This window comes from Eurypyga helias, unplaced genomic scaffold (genome assembly GCF_000690775.1).
Source record: "Eurypyga helias isolate BGI_N326 unplaced genomic scaffold, ASM69077v1 scaffold14871, whole genome shotgun sequence".
NCBI classification, from domain to species: Eukaryota; Metazoa; Chordata; class Aves; order Eurypygiformes; family Eurypygidae; genus Eurypyga; species Eurypyga helias.
In genome coordinates, this window is record NW_010232996.1 from 107,955 (window position 1) to 121,998 (window position 14,044).

A 14,044-nucleotide genomic window follows, 5' to 3' on the forward strand; every position below is an offset into this window, starting at 1 on the left:
GTTTTCAGGTTTTCTTGATTTTGTTTACATGGTAGGTAAAAATGGAGTCTTAGCAAAAAAGAAAAAATAAAAAGCATCATGTAAAATGAGTACGTGAAAACTAGGCTTTGCTTAGCAATGGGACATCACAGTAATGGGAAGTCACTTAAATTCTTATGTGCCTAATTATAAAAAAAATTAATTTATTCTTTTCTTGTTTTTGTGATGAGTGTCTGTGCGGAATATCACACAAATTTAAAAAGAAAGCCCTCATGGTTTTTTTTTTAAGAGCAGCATCCAAATGTAATGAATTTTTCTTCATGTCATTTATAATGGCTGGTCTGTAATCCTGTCTCAGGAGATGAGGTTTTGCGAGACTGTTCCAATTTCTAACTGTTTGCTTATGAGATAGTTTAAATAGTCTGTAAACTACATTTACAGTGGAAAAGCTTGTAATCTTAAAAATTCTTATGCCTGTAACGTTTTTGTGTCTGTTATTCACTTTGGTTTGGTTCACCCCATTTCAACCAACAAATAATCCCTCAACCAAAATTATATGCCTTCTTGAAATGCCACATACTTCAGTTGGTAGTAACAACCACAGAAAATGTTAATACTTCTCAACCACTAAAGACAGATTTATGCTACATGATCTATTGGTGCACTTTCCAACAGTATTATAGGGAAACAATGCTAGTCTTAAAAACCTTAAGTTATAATACACATTTTGCCATGTTGAATATACTTTCCACTTTGAAAACATTGTAAGTCTGACTCTTAGGAATACTCCCAGGGGACACCCCAACTACCACACTTCATTGGTAACACTTCTCTCAGCATTTCAGCGGGGATCTTTTTTCTTACTTTAGTCCTTAACTACAAATTGTTATAACTCCTTAGGGTAATAACAGTGATATTTGAAGTGGTCCAGTTTTTACACTTAATAATACAAGAAAAAAGGCTGTGAAATCCTATGAGATAAATACATAATCAATCCATTTAGAAAATATGGAACAATGGTGGGATTGGGATTTACTTTTCATTATGATAAAATGTCTTGGAAGCATGCATGCTGCTTAAAATTCTGTAAAATGAAATTTCAGGAAGATGATCCTTTACAGGTGAAGATGCAATAATGTAAAAGTAAGATTTGTCTGAAATGGAGAAATGACTTTACTACACATAAAAAAGGGACATTTTTAGAACCTGTTTGATTTTGCCATTGCATGACTTTCATCAGGGGAGAGGCAAACTTCAGGTGAGACTGTGAAACAATTGTGTTCAACAGAAATTGGAGGAAAATTGAGAACTCTTCCTTTATGAGCTCCCAAACTATTATGTGGCTATGGCTGCCTTACACTGCTTAATTTTGCATGTTCTTTCTTGAGATATTCATTCAGAAGGAGCCAGTGATCCTGGGAACATGTGCTACTCCTCTTCCATCCTTTTACTACTTTTTTATCAGTAGAAAGAGAAGCCTGGGGAGGCAATAAACACTTCATCTAAGAAAATTCTTGTCCTACAAAAGCATAACGGCCAACGTCTTTGGTGAAAAAAATTTTACATTTGGGTTAAAAAAAAACCAAGAAAAATGTATGATATATTCACAAGGTTCTGCTGTATTCAGTTGTCTCACTGAGGAAAGAAAGGAACATGAAGTAAGTAAAGTTTTTGGCAAGCTTTCCACATGAATTTAATGATAGTGAAGTCTGTACCTATTGCATTTTTCAAAGTAAATGCTATAGCTAACTGATGATCTCTGTCCTGACAAATAGAATTGGATATATTGTTTTAAGGAGAACTGTATCAAAGTATACCTCCTGTATCATGCAATCAACTCCCATCCGAGAAAGCAAAAACTTAAAACAATTCAGAGGTATAAATCTGTGTTGATCTTATCTCGGAAAAAAAAAAAAAGTAAAGCCAGTCTTGCAATATCTGGAGTGCAGGAACTTACGTACTAACTGTAAGTCCAATGTCTTATGGTTGGGAAATCTTAGCTTAAAGCGGATGAGCATCAGGAAGCACATGTAGGCAGATAGCGTTTTTTTGTTAGACTTGAGAATAAATTATGCTTTATCAAAAATGTACAGAAAGGAAACAAAGTTTCTGTGAAAAAAAAAAATTATAGAAAACTGGCAGAAGACTTTACTGCTGGGGTCATAGGAATTGCTGAAGTGCAGAGCATGTTGCTGAGGCAGTAAAGGAGAGCCTAACCTCTGTCAAACTTCGATCCTGGACATAAGTGCAAATCTGTCTATATTTCACAAACACAAATGTAAGTTCTTATGCAGAATTTTCCAATTTTATTGATGAAAATCTGTCTTTGATTCTTAATGTTAGAACTTACTCTTCATTTTAAATGGACTGCAATTTTCAGGTTTCCTTTGGTTTGTTTTCAGAAATCAGTACTGATAGATTTTTACATGTATTATTACTGTAAGAAATTAATTAAACTTTTGAAAAATATTAGGTGAGGTTCTTCTCTGTGTTGAGACCTCAATATAATTTAAACAGAGATTGTCTGTTCCAGTCTGTTCTTCCTTCTAGATGACAAGTAACTGAACTTTGTGTTTAAAACACTGTCTTCTGGTAATGTCGGGATTTCTTAGGCTCTGAAAGAAGGATGAGAATGCAAGTAGAAATACTAGAAATGAGGGAAGAAGTGTTTAAACAGGGGGCCTGGAAGACATCATAAAGAAGTCTGTCTACGCAGCCACTAGATGGCACTTAAGGATTTTTGAATGGACCGTGAAAGACACTTGTAAATCATTCCCTGGTGTCCTGCAGAGAGAATATCGATTTGTTAGTTTGTTAGTCAGAAAGTGGTGGCTTTGTGGGGCTTAATAAATTAGCCTGTAAAAATTACGCACATTTACCGTGTTTAATCTGACCAAGTTTTAGTAATTGGAGCATCTCTCAAAGATAATAAAACCGAGTCCTAAAAATAACAAAACGCACAAAACAAATGTTTAGGAAGTTCTGTTCTGTCACTGCTAAGTTGGGTTTTTGGGTTGGTTTTGGTGGGTTTTTTTGGGGTTTTTTTTGTCTGTATATCTTCTAGCTTACTGTCTTTGTAGTGATAATTTAAAAGTTTTACTGCTGAATTACCATCATTTAAATAGAAAAGTCAGTTTTCCGGTGGGTATGAAATTCCGGTGGGTATGAGGGAGACATTAGGGAAAAAAAAAGGATAAAAGTGCTTCTGACATAACTTTTATCAATTAATTCAAATACATAGAATATAAATAATAAGCTCCATATTTAAATAAAAATAAATAAAGGAGTATAATATTTCAAGCCTGTGTGGTAGAAAAATAAAAGCAGTTAATTTTCAGAACAAATGTTAGTATTTTGTATTATAGTCAGACTTCACAATACTTGGATTGACTTCCATTGTTTTGCTTGAAGGCAGTGTTTGCTCCTTTAAAAGGAACAATACATTGCTATAATTTTCAGTGGAGTGACAATAGGACATTTTTGCACTCTTCCTCCTGGCCATGGTCTGACTAAAATTTGTTTTGTTCTAATTCTTGATGTTAATGTCAAGTTGAAGTTTTACTTATGTGCTCATTTCAGTTTGAAAGGCTCTTTATTCAGTTTTTCTTCTTTGATATGTGTCATGCTACCTCAATTACAGCCCTGCAATTACATAAAAATCAAAGAATAATTAAGGACTGAATAGACATTACGAGGTCATGCTGTCCAGTCCATTCCCCACCAGCACACTCCCCCAAGCAATGCTAGCTTAGATGTTCTGTTGTTTTTTTCAGGATTTTGCTCATCTCCAAGGATAGCTGTGTTGTAGTGCTAATATGTACTTCCTGCTTTACCTACTCAGCAGTAAAATAAGTCTTGCTCCATTTTTGACTTGTTGTTTTGATAACAGCTTAAGGAGGTGAATATAGGTACTCTAAAAGCACATATATTTCCTATGAGTTACTCCTAATCCATATATTGCATTCTTAAAAGCATTGATTAATATTCTCAAGAATCTGAGAATTCTGAAGAGTTGAACTGAGTTCAAGTGACTCATCTGGTTTCATGACTTCTACATCAGACTTTCATGAGAATATGGTAGAGCATAATATAAATTTTGCATCTTTTAACTATAATAAGCATTCTGCATTTTCCACTTTGACTATGACTTATTAAGCATAAAGACACAACCAGACAGACTTCTTTGTCATTTTAGGTCTAACTTCTTTGAGAAGTAGCACCAACCTTAAGGTTCAAGTAATAATAATGCTTGAGCAGTGTGCTTGCAAATTCTATGCAATGGAAGTTCACTTATGAATTATAGACTCCCCTTTCTTCCACCATTGATGTGAAAACAAAGAGAAATGATAGTAAAACTGAGAAATTTATTTATTTTAGCCAGAATTACTTGTTAGTACTTAAAATGCTTGGCTATAATGTGAGAGACTTTCTTTTTTCTCTGGAAAAGTGTTATTGTATGGGATAGGGCTTGGATAGGAAGAATTACCTCTCTTCTGTCTGTGCATGATTCTGAGCACTATTAGGTTTTTTTTCTCTTGTCTTTTACAGAGATCATATTGTAAAATACTAGCAGGGCAGTGATGTCTCTCTGAGGGAGCAGTGCCTAGATATGCATGACATTGTATTTTTAATAGTTGTATGTTTTTAAAATGTTTTCTATTTTCTCCTGTGGCTTATCACTCTTTTTACTCATGAAAATAGGTAAATTGAGAGTTTTAATTTCACCTATGCATTCCTGGTCAGGACAAAATATATAGCAGAGCTGTATTTATCTTCCTCCTCTTTAAACTATGTCTCTAAATCTTATTTCAGACGAATATCTATAAACTCCTCCCAAAACTGGCTTAAATTGGATGTTTGATTAATTCTGGATGAAAATTCCTCTCACCACTTAGGGAGAATGAAAACAGTGGATTTGCATATTCAGTGGTATCATACTGTATTTGGATTACATAAATACATTAATTACTATAGGATTTTCCTGCCTTCCAGACTCTTTTAAAAGAACTCCACAGAAATTGAACTGAAGAGATGCAGAAATCATTAAATACAAGAGAGGACCTTAAAAAAGCATCTGTACAAATTTGTGTATATGTATGTGCATATGTCCTGTATATATACACATACAGATGCATGCCCCATGTGTCTCCAAAGAACATCCTGTCGCTGAAAGAATATTTCTTCTTGTAACATTCCTAGCAGGACAAAGTGATCTAATTTGTCCAGTCAGCTTAGCCTGTTTGAGAGACCTCATCCAGTCAAAAGTGAGCCATTTTCTAAAGATTAATTTTTTCTTTTATTTCTCTCAGCATTAAAGATCAGGTGCTACTTTATAGTGGTGTAGATCCTGAGACTTTTCACAGGGCTCTGTGTGTGGAAGAGAGATAAGAAATGCTTTTCTTCATAACAAATACCCAGAATTATTAAAAAAAACCCAAACAAACAAAACCCAAACCAAAACAAAAAGAACGTCCAAAAAAAAAAACCCCAACTATAATTTTGGTATATTGCATATTTGAATGAGAACTTAAAAGAAAAGCCAAGTTTTTCTACTCTTTAGATGCAAAACAGACTAACCCATTTAAGTTCCCCATTTTAAGTTGGTATAAGAAAACCCAGTAAAATCACTTTTTTATTTCAGTATTTTTAAATGCATATTATGCTATTTATTTATCCTTTAATGACTACACCAGTAGGTATATTCAAAGCTCAAAAATACTGGTAAAATGAACTCACATATTCCTGAATGTTTAATTTCTTCCTGTGTTTTCAATATTCAACTTTTCCTGGAGACAAATATTTTTTTTCCATTGTCCATGATACCAAAAAATTTGACTTAACCTCTCAAAACATAAAGCTCATCTTTGATGATTTGATTGTGATTGATTTTATTTAATGTTCTCTCATGCAAAATGATACAGCTTTGCATTTGATATAGCCTTCACAATTCCAAAGAGGCAGAGCAGCTGATTGACCCCCAGCCCCCTGCTTTCCGCATGTTCATGGATACATTTGTGAAGACTCTAATTCCATTTCTGCAAACTTTTCCTGTCATGAGTAGTAGGCTCATATTTCAGGGTAGTGAAGAACATTCACCCCTTCTTACATAGATTTATTATTGCTGTGGATATTTTTGCTGCTTATTTCCTGCTGGAAGCCAGAAACAAAAGCAATGTGTGAACCTCCCATTTTGTGGTCTGGCTGGACCCTTGGATAAAAAGGGCTAGTACGTTGTAGAAGTATCAGGCTCTGGACAGTTGCTTATCAGGATGTGGTAGAGTTCACCTGAAAAACCCTTGCCTATTTTGATCTTCAGAACCAGACCACCAGGAGAAGAAATTAAAGGCATTCTGTCTCCTCCAGATTTAAATTATTGATGTTCACATTTTGGGCAATAGAAACCTTACTGTTATTTCTAGAATAAAATCTAGTATAGTTACTGTATATAAAACTCACAATAATAGAATGAGATAGCTTACACAGTGACTACTTCCCGTGTTACTGGTCATTCTCAAGTCAAATCAAAAATCAATAAAATTCCTGATGTGAAAAAGTTCAACTCCTTTCTCTAGTATGCCAGTGTAGTAATGTTTAAGGTACGCCAGATTTTATTTTTTGTTTTAACAGAATGAGATATATGGTTGCCTTGGCCTGGATGCATAGGAAAACTACTCAAACCCTTTAGACTCAAAATTGAAATACTTCAGAACCAATGCAGGTGATAGAAGAAAGGAGGTGATTCATCACGCAAGAGTCATTTCAACAAACAGCCTAAACATCGCATAGAAACTAAAACCAGAACAGTTTTTATCCCAGCTTTAAAGGAAATTTGTGACTCTTAAGGTACCTGTTGCTTATTGGATTGCTGGCATAGATGGCTAGGTTTTAGTCATCTCTTCATCTGCTGAAAGACCCAAGTGAAGCTAATCTACTCTAGCAGTATCTTTGAGACCAATAGCAGAACACCTACAAAGGCAGCAGAAATAGGCAAAATAAGGTTATATCAAAATTAATAAAGATGAACCTCTTCTTTTTTTCTCTCTGTGGCCATTATCATTTACATACTTGTTTTACACTGTGTAAGTGACAGAACAGTTGAACCAGTTTCTGAGCTAAATGAAGCTATATGGAGGGGTAAGCCTTTTCTAATAATGATATTTCATATACTTGGAGAGAAACCTTCAAGACTTGAGGGTTGGGGGTGTTTTTTGTTATTATTCATCCTGTTGTTTGGTCGCTTATTTTTTTTTTAACAAAGCACGTCTAAAACTTTCTGGGGACCAGGCTGAAAAATGTTATTTGTGTAGGCTAAAAGTGATATTATAGAAGATGACAGTAATTATACTTGACTACTGTGTAGCTCCTAGAGTGGTCAGTGGTTCTGTGAGATTTTATCTTGTGTCTATTCTTAGTCTACAAAAATTCTTCTGAGTTTTCTATTGTAGCAGAAGTTGTAGATAACCTAAGGTTATATTTCAGCTCAGTTAACAGTCTTATAACTTGCAGATAGAAAACTCTTTCAGTCTTTGATGCATCTCAAGTTGTTTTTTGGGTTTTATTATTTACTAAAATGGGAACTGTAAAGAACCTGGATCTTATCCTCTGAAATGCACTTACCCCAGGGATAAGGAGTCCAAATTGTTAAGAAACAGAAGCTTCAAGAAAGTGAACCTGAACAAAGCTATTTTCTTCTTCTGAATTCCAGATTTAGAAGTTGGCATTTATAATGCATGCATCTTTATTCAAAGATCCATGCTCCCTGCTGGTCCTTTGTTGTTTGTTTATTTGAACTATATGAATTGCAATAATTATGGATCTCAGCATTGTTTGTCCTTTTGTCACCCATGATATGTTATGACAAAACCTCTTGCTTGATTAGACGTGTCTTAGTTCTTCAGCTTAGGAACAGCTAAATAGTCCCAATACCAGCACAGTGCAGGCTGGTATAATCCTTCTGTTGCAGTGTGTCACAGTGTGGGAGATTATCTCACCTCCACCAGGTAAAGTTCATCACTTCAGGCAGCGCAGTGCATTACACCTTTTCTATTCCAGCGCTTGCTCGTTCAGTGCTATCTTGGGAAGCTGTGCATCATATTTCCGTGTGGTTGTAGGAAGAAACATGAAGCGTAGCTTAAACTATTGCAAAAACATATCTCCTTTGTCCCCACACATGCACCTTCAGTATAAAAAGAGCTCAAAAAAAATTTGATCCCATGGAAGGAACTAGTATCTAATCCTAATCCCACTCCTTCAGCAGTTCTGCCTGAAGTTATTGGCAAGTTGGCCAGATTTTTACTACTTCTACTGCTGTAAAACTAAAATGTTACAATGGGCTTTGAGGATTAGGGCAATAGGAGAATTAATTAGATGGATGCTATTTTGTTTGAATGCAAATCAAGTGTCCATCGGTACTTCTCACTGTAGCACTGAAATGCTTGTTAAAATGTTGTCTCATTTTCTTAAGGTTTATCTGCAGTTGCAAGAAACGTCTTTCAAAAGGGAACTCTGAATTAAATTCTTACTGTGGCACTACTTTATACTATGTAGTGAGCATGTACGCTCAGAAATTTCTCACTTCACATAGAAAAGAGATATTTATTTAATGAGTAGTTGGAAAGAGCATCCTTCCAAATAACCAGATGCTGCTAGTACCACCAGGTGACAACTTACTGGAAGACCTGAGGGGTCTTTTATTATGCCATCTTAATCCTGTTTAACTGTATTCTTCTATTCCCTGTAGGTGCTCGCAATCTGAATTCTGATGTAGAAAAACAAAAAGGTTAATGTTTTGGGGAAAAAAAAAAATAACAAACACCAAGAAGTATAAGCCTATCATCTACACGTTAATTCCACCCGGAGGTGAAACTTATGACACTAAGTGACAAATTCCTGCAAGCTGTCAAACTGCTGATGCAACTTATTGGCTCGTAATACTATAAAGCTTTAACTTTTAAAACTAAATTGTAATGTGTCTTTATTTTTCAAATATTGCAAAATTGCCATTAATAACTACCATTATGCTTATTTTCAGAAGAAAAAGACACATTATGGCTGTTCATAAAGTATATAAGTGAATGCAGTTGACATAGATTTAGCTAAATATATAATACAGATACATGTATATGTGTGTATACATACAGTCTACGGCTAAATTTCATAGATATGTAGGGTTTTTCTACCTGGAAATTCAGTCCTGAGAAACTAGGATGTCAGACTTGGTAAAGAAGGTAGCTGGAATCTGAGCTTTTAAATGTTTGACAATCCTGAGTGTTTTCTATCTATGTAGATCAGCTTTATGCTGGACATGTGATGTACACATGTGGAACACACGAAAAAATTGGAATGAATTGCGTGTAATGTACAGACTTTTGTTATATGTGCAGATCCAAGCATACAACCTTCATACAGTAAAGCCAGTATTCCCAGATCAGATGGATACTGTATACATCAGTGCCTATTGATGTAACACAAGCCTATTGATGTAGCACAGTCAGTCCAGCAGTCCCAGATTAAGCACCCAACGCGTTGCACGTGGAACATGTACAACCTTTTTGAGAAATGCTGGGCATCATTCTATAGCCATACACCTCTGGAACTTTTTTCCTGCTCACGTCTTTCACGCTCAAGTCACCTGGATAAAGCAAGGCTTAAGCTTCCACCTTTCTTTCTTTCTTTACAGAAAGAAGACTGTTCCACAGTACCTGGGTCCTGGGTAAGAACTCTAGGCAAGACAGAGTTCCCTCATATCTCTTTTAAACCCTGTAGGTTTCTGCTGTGGAATTGTCCTTTGGATTAAAAATGAACCTTCTTTTCATTGTGTATATTTTTTTTATCTGGGTCTTCTGGTTCTTGTCAACAGCTTTTGTCCATCTTTTACAAGTGTGAAAAATTAAGTCTTTCCTTGCTTAGTCTTCTAAGATAATTATCTGAGTTTCATTTCTGATTGGACTTAAATATATTTTAAATCTCCTTCCTTGTTGAGGATAGTGGAAACTTGCTGTGGCTTATGATTGTTTGATACAGCCCTTTCTGATCTAGGCAAACACTACACTTGTTAGGGAGAAGTCAGAAGTCTAACTAAGTTAGCCTGAGGGCACCTTAAAAGTCAAAATGAACAATATCTTTATTTCTCTAAAATAATTACTGAAACATATAAATACTGGGGCTTTGTTTTCTTGGGGTTTTTTTTGTTTGTTTGGGATTTTTTTTAAACTACATAAACATAAAGTACATATTTTTCTCTGGATAAATATCTCTATATTCACAGCAAAGTCTTGTTTATTTATAATATGCTGTTTCTGTGAAAACCTGGATATATTGCTGATTCATGTGAAACAACACAATAGCAAATCATCAGGTTGTTTGAAATGCCTTGTCTCAAGGATAGCAGGAAAATTGTTTCTTAGGACATGGGGTAAAAAGTCATGTTAATTCATTGAAGCATTTTAGTCTCTTGCCTGAATTGTTTAATCATGTCACTTGATTACCCATGTTTTTAAACTTAACATCCCACCACCCCACCCCACCTCCCTTCTCTTGAAAGAAATGTCATGGCCTGAACTGTAAGTCCTCTTGTAAATTCTAGGTTTTTTCTGTAGTTCAAGTAGAATTTCAAGATTCAAGGATTACGTCTTGAAAAGTTGAATCCAATCTCATGAGTAAATGAGTTTTTCAAACTGTGAACTTTTCTGAGATCAGCCATCATTAAGGCAAATCTTTTCAGAACCATTTAATATTATGTCTCATCCTGTTGGCTTCAGTTTGTGGCAGGAATAAATTTTCCAGTTCAGATAGAATTGGGAAGCTATACCTGTCATAAAACCCTTGATGGAGTGTTCTTACAGTGTAAAATGGGAGATTTGTAGGGTTATAGTCTGGAGAAACTGGATTTGTTCTCAAATAACTGAAAACCAGTGTATGGCCTTAATAATCCTAGGAACTGATTTCCTTTGATAATATTTCCTTTTGAAGAATTGATAGGCCTTATTATTGCATTTGCAGGTGACTGGTAAGAGAATAAGCATAGATGAAACAGAAGGGTAATAGAACATTCTCTTTCTCATTTAAAATTAAGTTCTTCAACAAAATTTTTGCTGCTACAAAGTATTGAGTTCTTAAAGGAAACTGAGTGGATTGAAGCACCATGAGTAGTCTGTAATGGAAATGTCTTTTTCAGCCTTTTTTCTTTGCTATAATACTGTTTGTTAATATGTCTGCTGTGTTCTATCCTTCACTATTCACTGAAAAACTTTCTTAATGTTCTTTTCTCTGTTTCACATTCCTCTTCAAAGTTTGGTAAAGATGCTTCATTGTAATCCGTACTTTTCAGTTCAAACTGCGATTCCAGAGAGTTTAAACAATATAGGGGGGTTGTAAGTTCTGTTAAAGATGCTTCAAAATAAAACAATATTTGGCTTAAATGTAGTAGTTGCAGTTTGACTTTTGGGATTGCTTTAGGACATCTGGGAAACTAAGATAAACACAAAATTGAAATTTATGTTTGAAAACCAATTCTGTGCAGAAACGATTTTTTTAAGTATTAATGAACATATTTTATTAATAGTCCCCAGCTGGAAGTTACAATTTCATTTTCCAGAAGGAAAAATTCTAAATGTTTCATGTGTCAAAGGGTAAGATGAAAAACATCATCTTCCTGAAACAAATCAAGTCAATTAGCGTGTCAGGCATTGTATACTTATTTGTCGGGTTCTTTACAAGACCTGTAGAATCTGAATATTTGAAAGATTTCCTATGAAATAAGCCTACAGTCTCACCCATGAAGCTTATGATTTTATAAAAGGGGACGAAAAGGCAATAAACTGTTTTGCTGTAACCACTCGGGAAACCTGTTGCATGACAAACTTAATTCAACTAAATGCCTGAACTGCTGATCAATATTCCAAATCTAAAGGGAAAAAAAAAAAAGTACTAAAAGTAAATATTTTCTAGTTGCATGCAGTGAGTTCTTTATTAAAATATTTTGTGTTGAAAAGTCATGTCTGTTCTATCTCCTGTTCATCTTTCCTGAATAAGCACAAATGGCTATTTTTGGACTATGTTGCTTCTTTTGGTACCTTTTCATAAAAGCTCATACCCATTACATTTAGTACAGTTTGTTACTGGTATTTATTTTAAAATTTAGGAATTATTGTGCCATTTAAGATTAATGGTTCCTCTCCTCAGTCTATAGCAGGCAGGATCAGATGCTTCAGAGAAAGATATAAAAAAATGTGGAAATTGTCAAATACAGAATAACTAGTCCAGACAGGAAGCTTTTCTGATGTTACCCATTCACAGTCTGTCACTTGGCAGAGGAGTTTCAAATTTTGGGTAGGAGGAAAGTTCTCCCTTAGTTTTGTCTTACTTTTCCTTCTCAAGCATGCTGGCTGGAGAAAAGCATAATTTTACACTCTTTTGAGATCAGTTGTTTTCAAAAAAGTGCACGTTTGTTATGTTCTGCATTCCTAATCTGTATTGTATCATTAAGGTGTATATGGAGAGACAGTGGTCAGTAATGTGTTGAGCCTGTTATGCACAGTGCATCCCTTTTGAAGAAACATCTAACTTACTTTCAGTTAGCAGAATTGCAGTGACACAATGCCCTTCCCACCACCATGTCTGCATATCCATGTGTACAGAAACATTTGCAGTACTTCTGCTCAGCGGTTGGTTGTTCTCTTGGTCAGGGTATGGGGGGGGAGGCAGAGTTTGCTGCTTATTTTTGGTTTTGCCAAATATAATCACAGTCTAAAACATGTTCACACTGATAAAGGTAATGTCATACTGAAGCAAGTAATTTTCCGAAGCTCTGTTGTCTTCCACTGTAAGATGCAGCTAGACAAAATGGTATTTCTGTTTTTAAAGGCTTGTCATAACTCTCTTATTTCTGAACCTCTGGAACACCAATATTGCTTATCTAAATTTATTTCTTTATAGTGATGTGTTATCTGTTCCGTGCTTATTTTTCTTTTTTTTTTCCAAAGGACAATTTTGAGGCGAAATCCGAGGAGCGTGCCAGTGTCATCCAACAACTTGAGCAAACTATTGAGGATCTGAGGACCAAAATTGCAGAACTAGAGAAACAGTTCCCTGTTGCAGAGGTGCAGACTGCTGGGAGAGAGCAGGAAAATGAGCACACACATACAGTCTGTGGGGAACTCAGCAGCGTGACTCTTCAAACAAACGGAGAGGAGACTGTACCCAGGACTGTGTCACAAGCAAGATCTGTACAAACGTCACCAACGGAGGATTATTCAGCACACACAATGCCTTCAGCCAATGCACTGCCACAGCCACCCCCACCACCTCACTTAGAACGGGGCAAAAGTGAAGAGCCAAGTCAGAAACTGCCAGCTCTAGAACTACAACCCACGTTTTGTTCTGAAATCTCCTTAATTCTTTCACCGAAGCTAATCTCAGTGCCACTGGATGCAAGCCAGCCAGTACAGAGTACGACACAGTCACCTCTTCCAGGACCCAGAGTTAATTTGTCCCTTGCATTTGAAGGAGGGACTGAAATGCCAGCTTCCAATCAGGCTCTAAGTATTGTGACTTGTAGTGAACATCCTCCTTCTTTGCCCCCGGAGCCCACATGTAGCATTTCCCCATCACTGCCAGCCACCGAACCAGCTGCTCTGCTGTCTGGAGCACATGGTCCTTCCCTTGCCATTCCCATGTCCTTGGGAGGAGTACCACTCACCCCACCCCTGCCCAGCTCAGGACTCCCTTCTGCTGGCACAGCAGTGCCCTGCATGGACCACTCTTTGCCGGGCATCATGATGCCACCACCCCCTCCTCCACCTTTGCCAAGCGGGGAGATGCCAATGTTGCCTCCAGTCCCTCTTCTTCCATGTGCTGGAGTACCACCACCACCTTTACCACCACCTTTGCCCGGAGCAGAAGTCCCACCCCTCCTGCCTAGTTGGGGTGTCCCGCCTCCCCCTCCACCACCACCTTTACCTGGGATTGGTGTCCCTCCTCCACCTCCTCCTCTACCTGGCTTGGGAATGCCACCCCCACCCCCAGCACCACCTTTGCCAGGAGCAGGACTGCCACCGCCTCCACC

The 14,044-nt window shown here is 36.5% G+C and overlaps 1 protein-coding gene across 1 annotated transcript in view; it reads left to right on the plus strand.

Moving 5' to 3' along the window:
- FMN2 (formin 2) overlaps nucleotides 1-14,021 on the plus strand; it is a gene marked incomplete at its 3' end in the record, with an annotated part of 55,883 nt that extends 41,862 nt beyond the window's left edge. The window contains exon 5 of the mRNA XM_010161598.1: nucleotides 12,963-14,021. Coding sequence (XP_010159900.1) covers nucleotides 12,963-14,021 — 1,059 coding nt within the window. The remainder of the gene's footprint in view (nucleotides 1-12,962) is intronic.
- Between the last annotated feature and the right edge of the window lie 23 nt (nucleotides 14,022-14,044).